The 23343-nt window shown below is 45.7% G+C and overlaps 1 protein-coding gene across 1 annotated transcript in view; it reads left to right on the top strand.

Moving 5' to 3' along the window:
* Positions 1–23343, top strand: part of Otog (otogelin) — a 69773-nt gene that overhangs the window by 25468 nt on the left and 20962 nt on the right. Inside the window, exons 25-35 of the mRNA XM_070032063.1 lie at positions 1544–1682; positions 3377–3511; positions 3794–3940; positions 4213–4332; positions 5685–5801; positions 6729–6885; positions 11702–11728; positions 14246–14413; positions 15990–16268; positions 22324–22441; positions 23126–23205. Of these exons, the coding sequence (XP_069888164.1) occupies positions 1544–1682; positions 3377–3511; positions 3794–3940; positions 4213–4332; positions 5685–5801; positions 6729–6885; positions 11702–11728; positions 14246–14413; positions 15990–16268; positions 22324–22441; positions 23126–23205 (1487 nt within the window). The remainder of the gene's footprint in view (positions 1–1543; positions 1683–3376; positions 3512–3793; positions 3941–4212; positions 4333–5684; positions 5802–6728; positions 6886–11701; positions 11729–14245; positions 14414–15989; positions 16269–22323; positions 22442–23125; positions 23206–23343) is intronic.

Genomic DNA, 23343 nt, shown 5'->3' with positions numbered 1-23343 from the left:
TCAAAATTTATGCATATAAATAATATATTTTTATGTGCTAGTACTAGGGCTTGAACTCAGGACCTGGCTGCTATCCTTTTGCTTTTTTACTCAAGGCTGGTGCTTTATCCCTTGCGTCACACTTCTACTTCTGGCTTTGTGGTGGTTAACTGGAGATAAGAATCTCATAGACATTCCTGCCTGGGTTGGCTTCCAGCTGTGATTCTTCTATCTCAGCCTCCCGAGTAGCTAGAATTACAGTCTCAAGCCACTATCACCTGGCATATTTTGGCATATTTTGTGACTACATGAATGTGGGCTTATTCAAATGTGTATATGAATGTTGGGTTCTATAGAAACAAACTTGGGACTAGTTCTGTAGATGCTGCCCATCTGCTCCAAAGCAGTATTCCCCAGACACATAAGTGTGTATCTATAGCATCTGATCCCTAGCTGTCTGACCCCAGAAGTCCTTGAGTTTTAATTCCAGGACATAGAACTCTATACAAATGTGCTCAAGTGATTGTGAGACTTCATGACTCTGGTGGGTCAGAACTGACCAGGGTGCCAGGTACATGTGGCAACAGATTGAAAATTGATGGCTTAGTCTTGCCAAGAGTACCATCTGCAAATCCGTTTGGATCTGCTTTCAAGATACACCTCAAATCTGACTCTTTCTTCTTCAGCAATTACCGTACACTGAGCTACTGTTTTTCTCTTTCCTGACTTCCTGCAGTAGTCTCAAAATGGTGCATTTTCCCTGAACCCACCAACCTTCAGCTTGGATTCAGTATAGCAGCCAGAGAAGAGCACAAATCAGATAATGTAATGCCCATCATCAACTCCTCCAACGACATCCTCTCTCATTCTGTCACGGTCTTCTGAGACTATGTCATCTGACCTTCCACCATCCTCCAAGTCTTTCATCTAGTCTCTTGCCCTTGTACCATCTAGCCATCTCATCTCCCAAGTATACTTCAGGGCCTTTGCTGATGATGCCCCTTTTCAGCATGCTTTTCATCTAGATGTCCATCCAACCTCTTTTAAGACTGTTTACATGACCATTAGCCACTCCATTCTCATATATTTCCCAAGTCCCTTCAGCTTGCTGCTTCCAGAACTCTCACTGTCTTTCTAGTACATTGTATTCCTTACTCATGCTTGCTATTTTTAAATTGTTAGTGTGTATCTTGTCCCTTTAGAATATAAGTTTCAATAAAGCAGAGTTTTTAAAAAAATCTAATATATCTCAAATTCCTGGTAGAATGCCTGGGATATGCTAGGCACCTAGTCTTGACTGAATGCATGAATCAAGTGACAGAGTATGGATTTTAGAGTCAAAGGGATCTACATTACATATAAGACCCATTATTTATTAGGTATGTGTCTTTAACTATGAGCCCAGCATCTCAGGCTCAAAGTCCTGCCCGCTAGGCTTCTGTTGGAGGTGGGGGATATTTGTTGGCCTTCTTGCCTAGGGACACAAGGTGTGCATTCAAGGCTCTGTCAAGAGCCTTCAAATAGGGTGGGCTGGGCCTTGTGAGCCTCTGTGTATGTGTTTCAGTGTGTGCCAGCGGGGCTCATTCCTCTGTACCCTCTACCCCTGTGCTTCGACCTGCACGGCCTATGGTGACCGGCATTACCGCACATTTGATGGGCTCCCATTTGACTTCGTGGGGGCCTGCAAAGTACATTTGGTCAAGGTGAGTTCCTGGGTGTGTCTGCCCAACTGACTCCATAGGGCTCCATAGACACCAGGCCTGGGGAACCAGTCAGGAAATATTAATGCTCTGCATCCTGATCTAGTACATAATTGGTGGGGCAGAGAATGTGGCTGCCAGGGACTAAAAGGGTTGAGTAGCAAATCAAAGCTGGAGAGAACTCGGCTGCCTCCTCACTCATCATTATATATAAACTTGTCAATTGGTCCCACTGGTTTTTCTGTTTCTAAGAGAAAGGGCTAATGCCTAAAAGCTAGTGCTATTAATACAGTATATTCCTGGTGGTCTACTGAGCCATTTTTGTGGATTCTTTCACTCAGTTCTCATGGCAACCTCCAAGTCTGGGTTTGCTGGCTGTAGGTTATGATGTAGTAAATTGGGCCTGAGGACATTAGGGAACTTTCTGAGCCACACAACTGGCCAGCAGTAGAACTATGTTGGATTTGAACTAAGAAATATGTCCCCAGTCATGACTCAGGGGCCCTGAGCTAAAAAGTCTTTAGTTTCTCTTAGAAGAATTGGAATAGTGATGCAGGTAGCACAGCAAAGGTAACAGCCCCACAAAGAGAGGCATGAACAGGGCATGTGGTACCTTGTGCTATTTTTTTAATCTATTTAGCTAGCTAGCCAGCCATCATCTATTTATTTTTGACTTGAATTCTGGGCTCAAGTGGTCCTCCCACCTCAGATTCCTAAATATATGGGACAGCAAGCCTGTGTGCCGTTGTGCCCCTATTTTATTTAAAAAGAACTGAAAGCATTGTATGCTCTTCATTATAATTTGAGGTAATATAGAAGAATATATTGAAGTTAATATTGCTTTTCTGTTAAATAGCTACTCTTAAGGGTGAATACTGAAGGACCAGTTTCCATGGTACACACCAACACACATATATGTACTTGTACATATACACTTTTTATGCCTGTACTGAGGTTCGAACTCAGGGCCTCATGTTCTTAAGGCTGATGCTCTACCACCTGACCCCATGCCTCCAGTTCTAGCATTTTGCTAGTTAATTAGAGATATGAGTCTCATAGATTTGTCTGGCCAGGTTGACTTTGAACCATGATTCCTTGATCTCAGCCTCCTGAGTAGCTAGGATTGCAGACATAAGCTTCTATTTGCCCTTTCTACTTAAAAGTATACCTTGGGCATGATCACATATTGTCAGTACATGTTTATTCTTTTGAACCTTGGTAGTACATTCTACATACTATGTTTTATTATTTATTGCTGGGCATTTAGGTTGTTTCCAGTATTTAAACCTTTCAGCAAATACTTGTATGGCTGTGTCTTTTGATTCTTAGAAGTAGAATTACTGTATAAAAAACTTAAAACATTTTAAATGATGTTTAATGCTGGCAAGCTGCCCTCCAATGAAAGGCTCACATCAAGAGTTTGGAAAAAAAATCCCTTCCCTACACCCATCAAACCCAATCATTCCTATTATATTAACTCACTCATTTATTCTTAGATCACTTTACATGCTAAATATTATGCTACTTCTCCTACCCCCACCCCCACCTCAAAGAAACTAGCTTTAGAAAGCTGGAATTGCCTAAATCACATAGTTCACACAAAGTGGTTTGAAAACAACTTCAGGGTCCATGTCCCCCGCTTCTGTGCACTCAGCATATCTCCCTGGTTTTAATGAGTTCTCTTTTCTTCTCTTCAGAGCACATCCAATTTCAGCTTCTCTGTGATTGTAGAAAATGTGAACTGCTACAGCTCTGGCATCATCTGCAGGAAGTTTATTTCCATCAACGTCGGGAACTCACTCATCATCTTTGACGATGACTCGGGGAATCCTGTAAGGCCCGGGGCTGGTGAAGGTTGTGTTGCAGTGTGTGGGCTAAGGAGAATAAATAGGTGGGGACGAGGACAGGGGATGGCCGAGGCCTGGAGCATCATCAAGGCAGGAGCTCAGGCTAAATTCTTTGTCCAAAGTGAACTAGAGGTCAATGTCAGGACATGAAAGAAACAGAGGTATTGGTGAGATCCTAGGATTGGGCAGTGGTTTGTAGCCAAACACAGCTGACCTGGATATTAGAAAACACTCGCTCCTAAGGACTGACCACCTCTGCCCCTTTAGAGTCCCGAGAGCTTCCTGGATGAGAAGCAGGAGGTCCACACCTGGCGAGCAGGATTCTTCACGCTGGTGCATTTCCCACGGGAGCACATCACCCTCCTGTGGGATCAGAGGACCACAGTGCACATCCAAGCCGGGCCTCAGTGGCAGGTAGTCATATGAGCAGGACATTTCTGCTTCAGCTTTTGCCTGGGGCTGAGCCAAGCTACTAGGTATCCTTGGCTGAGCTGTTTCTCCCCAAGGAGCCAAGAAGAACATACCTCTTCCCTACCTGTCCCCACCCGTTCTGTGTCCTTTCTCCTCTAATACTGTCCCAGCTGTTGCTTCTGAATCAATGCAAGACTCTGGGGCTCATGGGGATCCTTTTGCCCGTGGCTCACCCCTGGTATGCCTGCAGCTGGACATGCCTTCTCTCCTTTTAGGGCCAGTTGGCAGGCCTGTGTGGGAACTTCGACTTAAAAACCATCAATGAGATGCGTACCCCGGAGAACCTAGAGTTAACGAACCCCCAGGAGTTTGGCAGCAGTTGGGCTGCAGTTGAGGTAAATTTCCCTGGGCTGATTGGAGCCCCTCATTCAGGTGGGCACTTGCCACACTGGTCAAGAGATTGTTTTATTTGGTGTGAGGCTGCTCTTGGGAATTGCTCTCAGCCTCTGGTTGACTTTCCCTCAAGTAGAGATTCATCTCTTCGCATCATCCAGTCTCACAGGGCCAGCTGCCCACCTGCCATTGGCTAAGTCCCAGGGGGAGGAGAGAGAGGTTGGAGCAGGTAGTCTCTTTCCTAGGAGACATGGCCACCTAGTGGGGAAGGCCGTTCACATTGAAGTTTGACAGTCATCTATCCCAGTTGCCTCTCAGTGCCTTGCACTGGCTCTGGTGCAGAGGAGTGATGTGGGCTGAGGAAATCACAGGGAGGAGGTGGGACTGGTGGTTCCCCATATTTGGATAGAGGACTTTAAGAGGGAGGACACCATTAGTTGCTTGATGAACCTAAATTCTTCTGTGTGGGTCCTCTGTGAAGTGAAGGAGCTGTTCAAGGACAGGGATGGTGAATGGATTTCACCTTGTGTGATGACTCTAATTAGTTAAATGAAGTTGCCAGGGGAGTGATGCTGAGGAATGACTTGGGTCAGGTTCAGTTGCAAGGAGAATTATGATCAATTATTTATGTCTGCCTTGGGTACAGCAGTGGAGATAGTAGACGTGAGTATTTCATATTTGTCGTTTCTGGACTGAGTGATCTTAATTCTCCAATGGGGATGTAGGTGGAGAAGAGCTTGTATGACTAGGATCTAGTGAAAATGTAGATCTGGGGCAGGATGTAGGGAAAATCTGTATTAGTCATCAATTGCTGTGCAACCATGTTAAACCTTATAGCACCAAACACCATGTCTGTCTTACTTCAGTTCTGGGGTTAGGAATCAGGGACTGTGGCTTGGTTCTCTGCTTAGTATCTAACAGACTACAGTCAAGGTGATAACCAGGGCTAGACTGTTCCCCTGGAGAAGGAATAGCTTCCCACCCACTGGTATGATTGTGGGCTATGTTCTGTTTCTGGCAACTTACAGGAAGGAGAGTTTCAACATTGGGGGCAGTTGTTGCCAGAGACCACCTAGCTCCAAAAGGGTTCCCAGCATGGCTGTTGCTGCCTCACAACCAGCAAGGGAAAGATTTTAGCTAGTTGAGCCCTGAGATTTTGCATAATGGGTCAATGCAAACATATAGCCACATACATCCCTTTGAATCCCTTTGAAGCTGTTGCCCTCTGCAGCTCTCCAGAGGAGGGGATCATACAAGAACATGAATAGCAGATGGTCATTCTAAGAGTCTCTGCCTACCAGCCACAGACATTCAGGGGCTGAGGGAAAGCCAGAGTTCTGTCTTTGCCCCTCAGTGCCCAGAAACTCTGGACCCCAGGGACACATGTGTTCTGAATCCTCTCCGAGAGCCATTCGCCAGAAAGGAGTGTGGCATCCTCCTCAGCTCCGTGTTTGAGACCTGCCACCCTGTGGTGAGTGGACCCACCTCAGCCCCTCCTGAGCTTCCAGAACTTTCCCCAAACCCATTCTGCCCCTGGGATCCCTCATGCCTCAGAAGAGACACCTCAAGTCTAGAGAGAGATCCTTCTCTGTTATCTGCTTGCCCAGATGAATCTGCCTAGTGTCCTTTGGTGACTAGAATCAGCCAGCCAGTAGCTCTGCCCTTTGCAAGCTCATCTCTGTCTGGCACGTCTTCCTTATTAGGAAGTTCTGCTGTAGAGTGAGTGCAATCTCTCATGTTCTAGCTCTGGTTTTTTTTTGTTTTGTTGTTGTTGTTTTTGTCTGCTCTCTGGCTTCCATGGAGATGAGTGCTGGGGCCGAGCTCAGCATACCACCCTGGGGCTTAAAGGTAGCTGTTAGGCTAGCTTGGGCTGCCTTGGGACTGGTTGGCTGGCCATGTCAGACTCTACCTATTCTTTTTGTTGTCAGTTGTAGGGCTTGAACTCTCGGCTTGGGTGCTGTTCCTTAGCTCTTCAGCTCAAGGCTAGTGCTCTACCAATTGAGCCACATTGCCACTTCCAGTTTTTTTTGGTGGCTTATTGGAGATAAGAGTCTCCTAGACTTTCCTGCCTGGGCTGGCTTTGAACCATGATCCTCAGATCTCAGCCTCCTGAGTAGCTAGGATCACATGCGTGAGCCACCAGTGCACAGCTTCTACCTATTCTTTAGTCACTTTCCTAGCCTGGGGAGAAGAGCAGTGTTCTCAAAAGCGTATGTCTGTAAGTGCCATGGACTTCTTGTTTCCTTCCCAAATGTCTGCCTTCTTCTACCAGTCACCCCACACAGATGCTTCTTCCCAGGCCATGGCTCCATCATGTTTGTGCTGGTGGCCATTAGATGGAAAGTTGTCAGTCTAACTAACCTTCAGAATCTGTCCCTTGACCTCTGACCTCCTCCAGGTTGATGTCACTTGGTTTTACTCAAACTGCCTGACTGACACATGCGGATGCAGCCGGGGTGGTGACTGTGAGTGCTTCTGTGCCAGCGTGTCTGCCTATGCCCACCAGTGCTGCCAGCATGGGGTAGCTGTGGACTGGAGGAGCCCCCGCCTCTGCCGTGAGTGTCCCCGACCCACCATCTTTGGGGCTAGGGTCTACTGAGTACTCTCTGCGTGATGGGCACCAGCTGATTTCTTTGTGTGCATTATTCACTGAGGCCTTTTTAAAAATTTTTATTGTTATCATAAAGGTGATGTACAGAGGGGCTAGAGTTACATGTCAGGTAAAGAGTGCATTTCTTTTAGGACAATGTCACACCTTCCCTCTCTGTCTCCCAGTTTTCCCTCCCATCCCCGCCCACAAGTTTCATAGTTCATTTTTAACGTAGTGTCTATTGAATACTACTTCTACCTTTGTTCACCCTTTCTTTGTCCCTTTACTTTCACTGAGTTCTTACGATTCTCTTTTGATTTTGATTTTTTTGTGTGTGTATGTTGGTCTTGGTGCTTGGACTTGGGGCCTGGGTGCTATCTTTGAGCATTTTTGCTCAAGACTAATGTTCTACTAGTAGAGCACAGTTCTACTTCTGGCTTTTTGGCAGTTAAGTGGAGGTAAAAATCTCATGAACTTTCCTGTCTGGGCTGGTTTCCAACTGTGACCCTCAGTTCTCAGCCTCCTAAGTAGCCCTAGCTACAGGTGTGAAGTGATTGATCAAGAAATTCATGACTGATTTTTTTTTTAAGTATTGGGAATTGAACTCACGGTCACACACGTGCTAGGTAAGCTTTCCAGTGGTAATATAGGAATATAGAGTCCTACAACTTCCCTTTGGAATAGAACTGTAAATTACTTTGTTACACTCGGAGAACATGTAGTCTGGAGACTTAGAGAAGTAACCAGATCAAGTCACATTAAGCTAGTGGGGGGTGGGGCAGGCCCATCCTCAGACAGTCAGGTGCAAACCTTCCTATCTACTTCGCTAGAGGAGTCCAGAGGCCTGGGCTCCAGGCCCAGAAATGACATTTGCATGCCATGTGACCTCAGACAAGCCACCCAGTTTTTCTTAGGCTCAATTTTCTCATTTGAAAAATAGATAACTCTGCCTTGCCAGGTTTATTGTGAGGATCAAATGGGAGTAATGAATACAAAAGCTCTGTCTTAGCTGAGGTTTGGAGGTCCTATTACAAGTATGCATTCTTTCAGAGAAATGGAAGCCTGCAAACACAGTTGATTGTACATTTGCTATCCAATAAGAATATTACAATTGCATATATATATATGCAAATATATATACATATATTCTATTAGTGTGTCAATGCTTACCACAAAACAGAATTAAATATTATAACTAATATTTAGTATTATGTATATGGTAATGTTCAAAAGTAAAATAAAATAGGTTAAGTTATTCATTAATTGATTATTATTTATATCTGCACTGGTTTCTCCTGGTCCAACTCTCCAGGTTTGTATCTGAGCTCCACCAAATCAGATAGCTTTGCACCTTCCTTGCATTCTGAATTTTGTTTCTGTAGTAGGCGAGAACTTGCTGGAAGAGTTAAATGGGACAAAGCATGCAAAGAGTTTGATATTACCTCATACCCTGTAGTGGGGTTGCCATTGCTTTGTCTGAGTCCCAGAAAATAGGCTTTTACAAAGTTAGTTACTTTTACAATCTTAGTTACTAAGGAAGAAGATGGAGGAGCATCTGCCTTTGGCCTCTATTTTCTCTGCCTGTTTTTCACTGAGTTCCTTCAGCAGAGATGCCCTGGGTCATCATAGAGTCTTCCTTTCCTGCTTTTTCTGTCATAACAATCCTTCAGGAAGGAGACGATACACAGGTTCACAGTGGATCTCCAGTGCATCAGGCTTTGTGCCACAATTAAATGAACGTTTCTCATCGTCAAGATGAGGGTGAGGCAAGTAAAGCACATCCCTGGAGAGGTGAGACTTAGGGAAACATCAGAAAACACAAGGATCAAGTGAAATAATATCTTTTTTGGTAGGTCATGGGGCTTGAACACTGGGCCTGGGTGCTGTCCCTCAGTTCTTCAGCTCAAGGCAAGTGCTCTATCACTTGAGCCACAGTGCCACTTCCAGTTTTCTGGTGGTTAATTGAAGATAAGAGTCTCACAGACACTTCTGCCTGGGCTGGTTTTGAACTGCAATCCTCAGATCTCAGCCTCCTGAGTAGCTAGGATTACAGGCGTGAGCCACCTGGCATGAAATAACATGGATACACATGTTTTCAGTGCTGGGGATTGAATCCAGAGTTTTGTGCATGCTAGGTCAGTATTCTATAACTGAATTTCATCCTCAAACTTCGAGGTTTTGCTGGTTTGCTTTAGAAAACCCATAAGGAAATTTTCTAGGAAAGAAGGTAAAATGAGCAACACTCATGTGCATTGTAGTGCCAGGATGAGGTAGAGGGAATTACTGTAGACAACCCTGGAGTCACTAACACATGGAACCCTTGCTTTTTTGAGACAGAGTCTTACTATATATCCTAGGCTGGCCTCAAACTCATGATTTTCCTGCCTCTACTTTCCAAGTATGGGAGTTATAGATGTGAGCCATCCCATTTGGCTCAATACAGTTTTTTTTCTCTTTCTCTTTCTTTTATTTTTTTAAATAGTGTTTTTTAAAAGTAAGAGCTGGTTCAAGATACCCTTAGTGAACGAAATGTCAGAGGATCAATATTATAGATTTTTTTCTTTTTGTCTCAGGCTCCACTGTGGCTCAGTGGGATACAGTTACTGACTTGGTGCTTATCTTAAAATTGCAGTATTTTGTTTATCATGGATTTTTGTATTCATTTCTGATGTCAGAAATATTGTCAACCTAAATAGTACAGAGAAAGTTTGTTTTCAGAGATTAAGTTTACTCGGGAATAAATACATTGCAATGGGAATGCATGTGCAGTAGTAAACTGTGGGTGTATGCAAAGGAGTTTAGTCAAGGGGAAATTTTTTACAATAAACGGAGGAGACTGAAGGAGATGTTTTACGAATAATTCTTAGCCATAAAAATCAGAGCTAGGTGTGCTCAGGATCACTAACAAGGATTGTCCCAGTCCAAGCTTAAACAGTTGTAGCATTTTCTTTTCTTTTTCTTTTTCTTTTTGTCAGTCAGGGGCTTGAACTCTGGGCCTGGGTGCTGTCTCTGAACTCTTGAGCTCAAGGCTAGCACTCTACCACTTGAGCCACACTGGCACTTCCAGTTTTCTGGTGGTTGATTGGAGATAAGAGTCTCATGGAAGCCGGGCACCGCTGGCTCATGCCTATAATCCTAGCTACTCAGGAGGCTGAGATCTGAGGATCACGGTTCAAAGCCAGCCCAGGCAGGAAAGTCCGTGAGACTCTTATCTCCAATAAACCACTCAAAAAAAAAAAAACCAACCCAGAAGTGGCGCTGTGGCTCAAGCGGTAGAGCGCTCGCCTTGAGCTGAAGAGTGCAGGGACAGCGCCCAAGCCCAGAGTTCAAACCCCACGACCAAAAAAATAAATAAATAAAAATAAAAAAGAGTCTCATAGTCTTTTCCTGCCTGGGCTGACTTGAACTGTGATCCTCAGATCTCAGCCTCCTGAGTAGCTAGGATTACAGGTATGAGCCACCAGCACCGGGCTAGTTGCAGTATTTTTTGTGCAAGGTGGTGGTGGTCTTTCTATAAGGTTGTGGCTCTGACAGTCTTCTGTGGATAATTCTGGTACCTGGGAGACATGTATGAGAGTCTCTTCTTCATACTCTACCTGCCCCTACTTACTATTTTGTTGTTGCTGTTAGGGCTTGACACAAGTGACTTTATTTTGATTTTGACCCATTTTGTAATCTTAATTGCTGAGAATTTGGTCCCCATGAAAGAAGTACTTTGCCTTACCTAGGGAATCCAGTAAGGTGTTAGCAGAGGTCCCATCTTAGAACAGAGATAGTAAATAACTTGCCCTAGTATAGTTAATGGATGAAAAAGAGAGAGAGATGGGATTTAAATTTTGGTCTGACCCCAGAAAGCTGGCTTTTAATGACATTTTTTGGGCTCTCTCCCACTGACCTGATGCACATCTGAAAGCAGAGACTTGGCCATCTTGTAATTTTCTAAGTTCAACCTTCTGAATCCACTAATGAGGAAAGGCACACATTTATCTGTAGCTGCACAGCAGATAATTTCTGGAAGGCAATGCCAAATGTACTGACCATGGGTTTAGGGTGTGAAGGGGGGAAGATGGCTCCTTACAGACCATGCCTACAGCTAATGGAGACCCCTTCTTAGTTCAGGCCCATCAGTTGTTTCCTCATGCCTTGTTCCTGGCATTATGTGTCCCCACCAGGTCCCCAGTTTACCACTGTGGCTGGAATCCATGTAGAGGTGCTAGGGAGACAGGCTGTGGTGCTATGATTTGGCCACTAGAGGGCATGCTGAGCCCACTCTCGAAGGAGATTGTCAAGGCCTGGATGGTTGGTTTGTAGAAGACCTTGCCAGAACCAAAGAAACTATACAGAGATGAACTAAACAAGCCTGGGTCCCTGAAAGCCCTTGGTCTCCTACCCAGGCTTCTTGGAAACAAACTTCTGTTTGTATTCCTTTGGGACATTTCCAATTGGAGCATCAAGCCTTGGTTCTAACCAAGGTCATAATCTACTCTGTGTATAACCTACTCTGTAGGGCCACCACCCTCTGTCCAACATTTGCCCATTTATTCATATCAATACGTTCTGGAATATCTACACTGGACCTTGAGCCTTGTGCTGGAGGTGCTCAGAGGAACCACTGTATTTCATCCACTTAAAGTCATTTAAATAGAAGACCATCTCTGGATCTTGAAGTTCAGACTCAGGCCCTTGCGGAAGGGAAGAGGCTAGGTCGAAGTTCCTGTCTCTGTCCATCTGCTCCAAGCTCTGAGCCAGCTCACAGGAAATCTCTATTCTTTCTTTTTCAGCATATGACTGTGACTTCTTTAACAAAGGTAAGTCCATTGCCCACAAGTGGTACCTCAGGAACCTGTTCACTGCCAGCCTTGCCCTTTTACCACACCAGCCCAGCCAGACTGATGTGCCGCTGCCCCCAGAAGAGCCATGGCTTGGGGGCTGGGAGGACTCCAAGAGAGAGAGAAAGAGAGAGAGGGGGGACAGACAGACAGACACAGCACAGAGACAGAGACACAGAGAGAGACACAGATACAGAGACAGAGAGAGCACATCTTGACAGTGCAGAACACATAGATGCCCAGGAACTCAGTTCCCAGTAGTTTCTACAGTCCCAGTATGGGGCTCAGGCCAGCCAGTTTCCCAGGGACTAGACTCACTCAAGTCAGCTTAAACAGGAGAGAAGAAGCCACTTGTACCAGAGTGCCAGCAATGTGGCTTTCTTAATCAAGCTCATCAGTTCTACAGAATGTCATCTTGAGTTCCCTGAGGATTTGAGTTGCAAAAGCAAATGCAAACTGCTCTTTCTGAGGAGCGCTGGGGCAAAACATATGGCCTGCCAGATCTGTCTTTAAATATAGTTAAGCTTGCAGGGTATCAGGATATGTGCCAACACCTAGATTATTAACAGAGGTGAAACACAGATTCTAACTAAGGATCCAAGGGAGGTTAGTGTCCAGTGTTCAAGCTACTGAATCCATTTAATCACTGAGCTTGAATGGGCAGTGGCAGAATGGTTGCCCAGAATAGTTTTCTGCACTGAACTTCATCCAGTTGGGTCAAGTCAGGCTTTAGTATAGTTAGGTGCTTCATCTAGTCCACAGTGCTGCTCACCTCAGACTCCTAAGCCCCCAGGTACCCTCTAGGTGCTACCCTGCATGAGCTGGCCTATGTGGCCATAGGCCCAAGACTATGTCCCCATCTACTTTCATTACCGGTTTTGGTTTGAGAAACATCACTGCCCCTGGGAAAAAATATGGTAGATGGAATTGAAGAAGACAGACCAGAGGCAAAGATACTGCAAGAGCATATGAGATGAAAGCTGGACTTGGGATCTAGCAATAATAATTCAGCGATACAATTCCATCCAAATGTTAGTCCTTTGGGACTTTATGAGTCACCAACTCATAAAGGAAAGGGTCTGTATTGGGAAAATCATAGTTCCCCAGGACAGGCAGTGTCTTTCTGACTTCAGGCGAGACATTTCAGCAAGACAGCTCTGAGCAGAGATTTTTTTCCCCTTCTGTGGCATTTTGAGTGGCAGTAACCGGCAAAGGACAAGCTGTTTCTAGCATCCTCCATCTACCACCCACCCACCCATCCATTCCTTGCTTTGTTCTGTCGACATTTGCTATGGTCAGGCCTGGTGGGGTGCTGGGAAGTCAGTGGGAACTGGAACCTGGTATAGGGGTGCCCTGGAAAAGGTTCGCACTGCCTCCCAAGCACCAACTGTGTCCCTAACTCTGCATCCAGTGGTTAGTTTAAAAGTGATCTCTGCTGGGAGGATTTACACCACAGGAATAAGCAAACACCGAACATGGTTTTTTTGTTTATTTTTGAGATGTTATTGACCATTTACCCACACAGCACTTGTCTATATACTCTCTACTGGGGGAGACAGATAGAGAACTCAATTCAGATTCACATTGCACAGGCATGACGGATGTGTGTCCGCTCCTAAAACTGGCAGAGCGCAGAGGAGGAGGAGGATGTTTCTGTGTGGCAGGAGAGGGTTCCGGAGTGGACATTTGAGCTGGCCCCTAGCAATAGAGTAGGCATTTGCCAGGCACCAAAAAGGGAAGACTATTCTGAGGGGGTGGAATGGCACAATGAAGACAGGCTGAGCCAGAATGTGGCTCTTTCAAGGAAGAGAGCAAGCGAAGTTTGGTGTAGCAGGAGAGGATGGAGGGAAGTGGGGGTCCAGAGGGTCAAGAGCCCCCAAATTGAAGGTAGGCTCTTTTGGATTCTATCCTGAAGGCACCAAGGATGACTGGTGAGTCCCAGTAGGAATGTGGCTGGGGAAGTGACTCGGGAAGCCTGAGGAAGGCGATGGAGGGTCCGACCACATCCCAAGCAGCAAGCTCAGTTACAAGTCTGTTAGATTTGTCTGGGAAACCCACGTCCCATTCCAGCCTCTGTGCATATGTACAGAAACCTCCAAAATACAAATGTGCATGTGCTTGAAACCAGTAGATGATCATTAACATTGAGCTCTGGCCTCCTGGCCTTCATCCCTCAAGCCATGGATGGGCAGAGACCAGGGATGATGAAACAGGTATAGAGAGACGTTTGAGGCCTCAGATGCGCCCTGAGGCCAGCTTTCCCAGGCTCCTTGTGGAATGATTCCATCACTGTGCAGAGGGCCAGTTTCAGTGGCAGATGCCAGCCTGGGGTCCCCCCTCCCTGCCCCTCTTCCTACTCAAGGACATCAATGCCTCTGGGACCTGGAATAAGAAGCCACTAAGAGTCCTTTCCTGGTACCCACTCTCTTCCCTAGATTGGACAGGGTGGGATAGGTGGGGTAAGTGTGGGGGTTCTGACTGAGCTCTTCTCTCCAGCACTGGGTAAAGGCCCCTATCAGCTGTCCAGCATGGTGGCAGGTGGTGCCCTGGTGGTCGTGAAGGTACTGGGTGATGACCTAGCCCTAGTGAGGGCAAAGGATGTGGCTCCAGGAGACATTGCGAACTTCCTGCTGACAGCTGCTCTGTACAAGGCCAAGGTCCACGGTAAGGTCCATTCTGGGAAGGTCCATTCTAGCCCATTGGGAAGGAGAGAGGCAGGTGCTGGAGGAGGAGAAGGTATTGAAACCCTAAGCCATCTACTGAGGCTGGAGGAATGAGGACACCAACAGGGTCTCATCTCCCAGTTCAGCCTGGGCTTCTGGGACAGTTAATTAGCCTTTGTGAAGAAAAGAGATACTTTCCATCTTCCTCCCCAAATACCAGGGAGGCCAAGGCTGGATGCGTCTTTCTTTATACCTTGCATTGTGCAGCTTGTATGCTTTAACACAATGCCCACTCCTCCTCCTTCTCCTTCTCCCTTTTGTCCTCACTCCTCCTTCTCTCCTTTCTCATTTTCTTCCTCCTTCTTTCCTCTCTTCTCACCTATATCCCTCTCCTTCCTGTCCACTTCCCTCTCTCCCTTTTATTAATCCCATGCCAGGCACAGAGCTGGGCACAGGAATTTGGGATGGATGAGGCGCAGTCCCTGCTGAACATCAGTCTCGGTCCCACAGGGAGGATGGCTAAAGGCATGCACAACACCCAAGTCAACACTAGGGGGAGCTCTTAAGTTAGTCTTGGGGAGCCAGCAGAAGCTTCTTGGAATACGTGACCTTCCCCCTGAGGGCTGAGAAGGACAAGAAAGGGACTTGGCTAAGCTCAGGAGTGGGCACTGAGGAGTCCTGGAAGGGGTGTAGGAGAGAAAGGACATCTGCCCTACCCCAGGGGAGCCACGGTCCCCGTTCTCAGTAGTGCAAGCTGGGGTCCAGTAGGAAGTGGCAGGTGGAATTATTACATGGCTGCACAAAGAACCTGAGAGTGAAGAGCCAAGACCCAGCCATCGGAAGGTCAGAAGTCTTCAGCTCCAAGATAGTACTTCCTGCTTAGTCATTTCTGAGCCCCGGATCCACGTGGTCCTCCTTGAAGAGGTTGTGAGAACTTTCTGACCTTCTTTCAGTGTAGTGGTAATCATATGTAGTCAGGAGTATATGCTGGCATTCCTGCAGCTCCGTGGACATACTACAGCACAACCCCTGAGACGCTCAGCCTCAGAGACCTTGCCAGGCAAAGGACTGCCCAGCCCAGGCTCTCTGTCATCATCAGGCCTGGGTCTCATCAGCCCAGCGAAGGCCCAGGCTCTCCTGGCCCCTGTCCTGTGCTCCTTCCCCTGTACTATACATACCTAGGGTATTAGATAGCAAAGAAAAAGTGAGATCTTGGGGTCTACACAGAGAGGAACCCCTTGTCTTGGGCCTTGAGGGATAGGAAAGTTGGTGATAGAAAAGAAACAGGGAGCAAGAAGTGTCATGGAGACATTGGAACCTGGCAAATCGCCAAAGCCCAGCGTCTCTCCCGTGTCTGACAATGTGCCCTCTTTCAGAGCAGCCGTTTCTGCCTGCTTTATTTACTGCCGAATCTTGAGAGTGTAGAATAACACGAGGCCCGGGGAATGCAGAAGTCGGGGAGCTAGGGGTAGCCATGGGGGAGTAGTCACCAACAGAGCGGACACATCCCAGCCTGTTGCCCAGCTCCAACTCTGGACCCCCTTTTCGTCACTGACCTTTTTCACCTGGCTCTGCAGACCCGGATGTGGTATCCCTGGAAGCAGCAGACAGACCCAACTTCTTCCTCCATGTCACAGCCAACGGGTCTTTGGAGCTGGCTAAGTGGCAGGGCAGTGAAATCTTCCACCACCATGCCTCCTTCTCGGTGCATCGGGGGACGTGGCAGGCAGGCCTAGTGGCACTGGAGTCCCTGGCAAAGCCTGGCTTTTTCTTCCATGTGTCTGGTCTGGGACTGGCTCTGCGGCTTTATGAGCACACCGACGCCTTCCGCCAGGGCACACTCTTCCATCTTCTGGGTAAGTGACTACCTGGCCGTCACTCTTGACACTTCCTCCTTCCCTCTACTCAACTGTTCTTCCTGCCCTCTTCCTCGCTGCCTTCAGTGGTCCCGCCTGTAGGACCAGAGGTGGCCCATCCTCCATATTGGCAGGCTAGGGAGCCCTAACCACGTGGGTTGGGGTCCAGCCAATTTCCTGGGTCCTGCCTAATGCCCCAGGCCACAGGCCAATGACACGGTCTAAAAATACATGGCCTTTGTGGAAGTGAGGGGAGAAGCCGCCGTGGTAGCCTGTGGCTCAGATTTCTTGCCGAAGGGGCTCATGTCTACCCATGAACTTAAGACTGCCCACTGGAGCGCCAGGGCTGAGCAGCCAGAAGCCCAACTCTTCCATGTAAGGCCCAGGCTTCCAGGCAGTGAGAGGGCTAACTCCCTAATCTTTCCAGTTGAGGCTACTGACTATTCTCTTTTGCTAGGTGAGTCTGTCCCCAAAATGTGGATCTTTGTCTCAGTCCCAGAGGGGCCATGCTTACATTCAGCTCATGTTGAGTCCTCTAGTGACACCCACAAGGACAGATTTAAAACAAACCAGGGCAGCAGAACTGCTGGGGTTTTCACTAGGAGACACTGGGAAAGGGTAGAATAAACACAGATTATAAAGCTTGGGTTCAAATTTTTTTTTGCTTTTTTTTATTGTAAAGATACTATACAGAGGGTTACAGTTACATGAGTGAGGTAATGAGTACACTTCCTCTTGAACATTGTTACCCCCTCCATTGTTTTCCCCCTACCATCCCCTCCCTCCCTCCCTTCCCCAAGGTTCTTTTTTTTTTTTTTTTGATTGTGATTAAGTGATTACTTAATTTCCGGAAATTCACAGTATTGTGGAATAATGATGCTCATTTAAAGTCACAAGTTCATTCTAACTTTCCTGGAGCAAATTGTCTATCACAGTCTGTAACATATAACAGTGCTCACATGTTATATACCATATATGTGATCAGCAGCATGGGGATATTTAGTAGTGGTTCAACCAGATGAGTGGGAGTTCTTTGTTTCTTAAGTCCTGTTAGTTTTGTCATATCACCTAACATTTTGGATTTAGCATCCACTTATCAGGGAGACCATGTACCGTTTGTCTCTTCGTTCTTGGCTTACCTCGCTCAACATGATTCCTTCTAGCTCCATCCATTTCCCTGCAAATGCCATTATTTTGTCATTTCTAATGGCTGCATAATATTCCATTGTGTATAGATACCACAATTTTTGGATCCATTCATCTGTGGTGGGGCATCTAGGTTGTTTCCATATCCTAGCTATTGCGAACAGTGCTGCAATAAACATGGAGGTGCATGTATATTGGTGCCTGTTGTTCAGGGTAGATGCCTAGAAGTGGTATGACTGGGTCATAAGGGAGGTCAATCTTTAGCTTTCTAAGGACCCTCCAGACTGCTTTCCAAAGTGGTTGTATAAGTGTACATTCCCACCAGCAGTGTAATAGGGTTCCTCTTTCTCCACATCCCCTCCAGCATTTGTCATTGGCTGATTTGTAGATGTGGGACATTCTGACTGGGGTAAGGTGGTATCTCAGGGTTGTCTTTATTTGCATTTCCTTCACCACCAGGGATGATGAACATTTCCTCATGTGTTTCTTTGCCATTTTTATTTCTTCATTTGAGAAGTCCCTCTTTAGTTCCCTTGCCCATTTAGTAATTGGTTTGTTTGGTTTGGGAGGGATTAGTTTCTTGAGTTCCCTGTATATACAGGATGTTAACCCCTTGTCTGATATATTGCTGGTAAATATTTTTTCCCAATTAGTTGGTTGTCTTTCTAGCTTGGTTGCAATAGCTTTATCTGTGCAGAAGCTTTTTATTTTAAGGTAGTCCCATTTGTCGAGTCTCTCTCCAACTTGTTGTGACCCTGGGACTCTGTTCAGGAAGTTCCTTCCTGTGCCTATTAGTTCAAGTGTCTCTCCTACTCTGTCCTGCAGTATTTTCAGAGATTCAGGTTTAATGTTAAGGTCTTTAATCCATTTTGAGTTGATGTTGGTGCATGGTGATAGGCTGGGGTCCACTTTTAGTTTTCTGCATGTGGCTGCCCAGTTTTCCCAGCACCAGCGGTTGAAGAGGCTGTGTTTCTTCCATTGTATGTCTTTGGCTCCTTTGTCGAATATCAGCTGGCTGTAGGCCTGTGGATTTATTTCTGGATCTTCTATTCTGTTCCATTGGTCTTCAGGTCTGTTTTTGTGCCAGTACCATGCTGTCTTTGTTATTATAGCTCTGTAGTAGAGTTTGAAGTTCGGCATGGATAGCCCTCCCATATTGTCTTTATCCCCTAGAATTGTTTTGGCTATTCTAGGTCTTTTGTTGTTCCATATGAATTTTTGGACTGTTTTCTGTATTTCAGTGATGTATGTCATTGGGATTTTAATAGGAATTGTGTTGAATTTGTATATTAGTTTTGGAAGTATTACCATCTTTACTATATTAAGTCGGCCTATCCAGGAGCATGGGAGGTCTTTCCATTTCCTAGTGACTTCTGCAATTTCTTTCTTTAACTTTTTATAGTTTTCACTAAATAGTTCTTTTACATATTTGGTTAGGTTAATTCCTAAATATTTTATTTTGGGGGAGGTTATTGTGAATGGGGTTGCTCCCTTTATTTCCCTCTCGTCCTGTACATTATCAGTGTATAGGAAGGCAACTGATTTTTGTGGGTTTATTTTGTATCCTGCTATTTTGCTGAAGTGATTTATGATTTCTAAGAGTTTGGGGACGGAGTTTTTGGGATCGTGGAGGTATAGTATCATGTCGTCTGCAAAAAGGGATAGTTTAACGTCTTCTTTCCCTATGCGGATCCCTTTAATGTCTTTTTCTTGCCTTATTGCCCTGGCTAAGGGCTCTAGGACTATATTGAAGAGGAGTGGAGACAGTGGGCATCCTTGCCTTGTTCCTGATTTTAGGAGAATTGGTTGTAGCTTTTCCCCATTAAGTATAATATTGGCTATTGGCCTGTCATAAATGGCTTTTATTGTTTTTAGAAATGTTCCTTCTATTCCTATTTTCTCCAGAGCTTTTAGCATGAATGAATGTTGAATTTTATCAAAGGCCTTTTCTGCATCTGTGGCGATAATCATGTGATTCTTGACCTTGGCTCTGTTGCTATGTTGGATTACATTTATTGACTTACGTATGTTAAACCATCCCTGTGTCTCTGGGATGAAGCCTACCTGGTCATAGTGTATTATTTTTTTATGTGTTTCTGGATTCTGTTAGCTGGAATCTTGTTAAGGATCTTTGCATCCGTGTTCATCAAGGAAATTGGCCTGTAATTCTCCTTTTTGGTTGGGTCTTTGCCTGGTTTGGGGATGAGTGTGATATTGGCTTCGTAGAATGAGTTTGGGATAGCTCCCTCCTTCTCTGTTTCTCTGAAGAGCTTGAGGAGTATGGGTATTAGTTCTTGTTTAAAGGTCTTATAGAATTCTGCTGTGAATCCATCTGGTCCTGGGCTTTTTTTTGTTGGAAGACTTTTGATAGCTTCCTGTATCTCATTATAGGATATTGGCTTATTTAATTGGTTTACTTCTTCTTTGCTCAGTTTGGGCAACTTGTATTTCTCTAAAAATGCATCCATTTCTGCCCGATTTTCTTCCTTTAGAGAGTATAGCTTTTGAAAGTAGTCTGTTAGAATTGTTTGGATATCTTGGGTACGTGTTGTGATATTTCCCGTGGCATCCCTAATCCTATTAATATGGGTTTCCTCTCTTCTTTTTTAAATTAATCTAGCCAACGGGCCATCAATTTTGTTTATTTTTTCAAAGAACCAGCTTTTTGTTTGGTTTATTTTGGTTATGGTTTTCTGATTTTCTGATTGGTTAATCTCTGCTCTTAATTTGGTTATCTGGCTTCGTCTAGTAGCTTTAGGTCCCATTTTTGCTTGTTTTTCTAGCTGTTGTAATTGCAACATGAGATTATTTACTTGGTCTGTCTCCATTCTCTTGATGTGGGCACTGAGGGCTGCTTTTGCTGTGTCCCACAAGTTTCTTTGTGAGGTGTTTTCATTTTCATTGAGTTGTAGGAAATGCTTTTGCTGTGTCCCACAAGTTTCTTTGTGAGGTGTTTTCATTTTCATTGAGTTGTAGGAAATGCTTTATTTCTTCTCTGATCTCTTCTGTTACCCAGGCTTTGTTAAGGAGTGTGCTGTTCAATTTCCATGTATTAGAGAAATTTCTGCGGTATGCTTTGTTATTGAGAGCTAGCTTGATTCCACTGTGGTCAGATAGGATACAGGGGATTATGTCGATCCCTTTGTATTTGCTTAAGTTCCTTGCATGAACTATGATATGGTCTATTTTGGAGAAAGTTCCGTGAGCTGCTGAGAAGAATGTGTACTGTGTTGTTTTAGGGTGAAATACTCGGTAGATGTCAGTCAGTTAATTCCGTTTGAAGTATGGCCTCTCTTAATTCGGTAGCTTCTTTGCCAATCCTCTGGTTGGTAGACCTGTCCTTTGGTGAGAGTGGTGTGTTAAAGTCTCCTAGTATTATCGTATTGGGATCTATTTTATTCTGTAAGTTTGAGAGCATTTGTTTGACATATCTGGGTGCACCAATATTTGGGGCATATAAGTTGATGATGGTTATATCCTCCTCTTGGATTGTTCCCTTTATTAATATGTAGTGTCCGTCCTTGTCTTTCTGTACTGATTTTAATGAAAAGTTTATTTTGTCAGATATCAGGATAGCTACACCTGCTTTCTTACTGGGGGCATTTGATTGGTAGATCCTTTTCCACCCCTTCACTCTGAGTTTGTTTGTATGTTTGGCTGAGAGGTGGGTCTCCTGAAGGCAACAGATTGGGTTCAAATTTTGACCTTGGTGCTTGACACTGGAGGGGAACTTTCATCTCAACTCTGTAAATTTACCTGTACTTTGCCTTCAAAGGATATTGTGAGGATTGAAGACTTTTGCAGGCTGTTCTCTGGGCAGGATAGAGAGTAAATGCTCCCAGGAGTCAGTCTTTGCTTCAGATCTTCAAACTCTTTGAAAAACAGGTGTCTGCATTCAGCAGCAGCTGGGGAATCAGGGTGCCTCGAAGGGACTCCTGGGGCGCCACTGCTTCCTCGGGTCTCCATGGAACCTGCCACACTACCCACTCTAGCTGCGGTGTAGAGACTGTCACTTGTGCCAACATAGTCTAGAATCTGGTCTACTTCACTAACTTTAATCTCCACACCCCATAGGCCACAGACTTCTCATTTATCAAGGCACAGGGGACAGGGCATCTTTGGAGAACATCTTCACAACTTTATTTCCCCTCCCTGATTTCTGTTTCTGTTTCCTCATCTGTAAGCTGGGAATCATGTCTGCTTTAGAAGATGATGAAGAAGATTTAGGAAGGGATACAGTGAGCGGTGTGGGGCAACATTTGGTGTCTTCATTGTCATTATTACCATGAGTCCAGCTACCAGAGGCAGCAAGAGCAGTGCTCACAGAGCACCAAGTCCCTTAGTGGGGTGACACCTTTGGGAACAGAGGGCGGAGCTTAAAGATGAACAGAGGGTGTAGCTTAAAGATGGCCCCTCACCTGTGAGGGCTGTCTTCGCAGGAGGGCCTTGTGTTCAGATAGGAACAGGTCTCCAGATGCTCTCACCTCACCTGTCACAGGACAGACCTGCCTCCATGGAGGCAGACAAGGCGAGATGTCAGGATGCAGAGAATCCTGGGACCAACATCTCAGAAGGGCAGGGCAAATGGGGAGCCTTGGGGAGAGATCAGGAGTCTCTTCAGTCAGTCCTCGAAACCCACCCTTAACGACCCATGCCAGACCCATGCTAGACTTCCCTCAGCCTGAACCCTCAGATCATCAGGATCCCCAAGCACTGACCCCAGCCATCATGAATACAGTCCCCTTGGTTTGGCTTTTTACCCTTTCTCTGTGTTTAGTCCTATTGTCCCCTCTTTAGGGCAAGGAGGACATGGTAGTGAGCTGGGAGGCCCTCTGTGCTCTGATATCTGACCCCGAGATGGTGTCTGATCATGCTCAGTCCAGAGACTGTGGGTGGGTCATCTTTCTAGATGCCAAGCCCTCAGGAGCTGCCTACCCCATCTGTGAGTGGCGCTATGATGCCTGTGCCAGCCCCTGCTTCCAAACCTGCCGGGACCCACGGGCAGCCAGCTGTCAGGATGTGCCCAGGTGAGAGACAGAGGATCGTGAGCATGGGGTTGAAGTATGTGCACCAGTGTATTGTACACAACTGTATACACACATGGGCGTGTCTGTCGTCTGGGAGCATGTGCATGAATTCACACAAAGGTGTGTATGTGTACCTCACATGTCTGTGCATGAGTGCTTCATGTGTTGCATATACCCAGTACATATATGTAGATAAACCATATGCAAATATAGATATGCATACAGCTGAGCCTTATGTGTGTTTGCCTGGGTTGTACACAGTTGTACATGTGAACACATCTGATCTACATGAAAAAGGTGATCTGTGCAGCTGTGTGTGAGAATGAGGGTATACATACTGCTGTTTGTGAGAATCTGTGTGAATGTGTGTGTATGGATAGGTGGATGGATACATGGATGGATTGAGGGATGGAGGAATAGAAGGGTCACTATTTTATCAACCTGCGTGATTAGAGGGAGATATGAGGGTATGTACACTGTGGCTAGGATGTGCACAAATGTCTTCATATTCACATCTTATCCAGCTCTGTCTCTCTTGGGGGAGGGAGCCATGTTCAGCATACACATTTGAGTCTGCATACACATGCATGTGCACAGTGCAGTGTTTGTGTTCTATCTAGGTTTAAAGGGGGTGACCAGCTCTATATTCTACTCCACTAACCAGGGTCCCTGCTCTATCCTCAGGGTAGAAGGTTGTATCCCTGTGTGCCCTGCTCCCAAGGTCCTAGATGAAGTCACCCAGAGATGTGTCTATCTGCAGGACTGTAAGTGGCGTGGATTCCTCTAGGTGCCCAGAGTGTCATTGAGCTGTCATGCCCAGAGCCCCAGGACTGAAGCCATAGAGTCAGGGCCTTAGGAAGGAGAATATTTCCAAATGGGCTTCACAATTCAAATGCACTTAT

Source organism: Dipodomys merriami, unplaced genomic scaffold, assembly GCF_024711535.1.
Source record: "Dipodomys merriami isolate MVZ:Mamm:240054 unplaced genomic scaffold, mDipMer1.0.p SCAF_21, whole genome shotgun sequence".
In the NCBI taxonomy this organism is placed as follows: domain Eukaryota; kingdom Metazoa; phylum Chordata; class Mammalia; order Rodentia; family Heteromyidae; genus Dipodomys; species Dipodomys merriami.
This window is presented reverse-complemented; position numbering and strand designations above follow the sequence as displayed.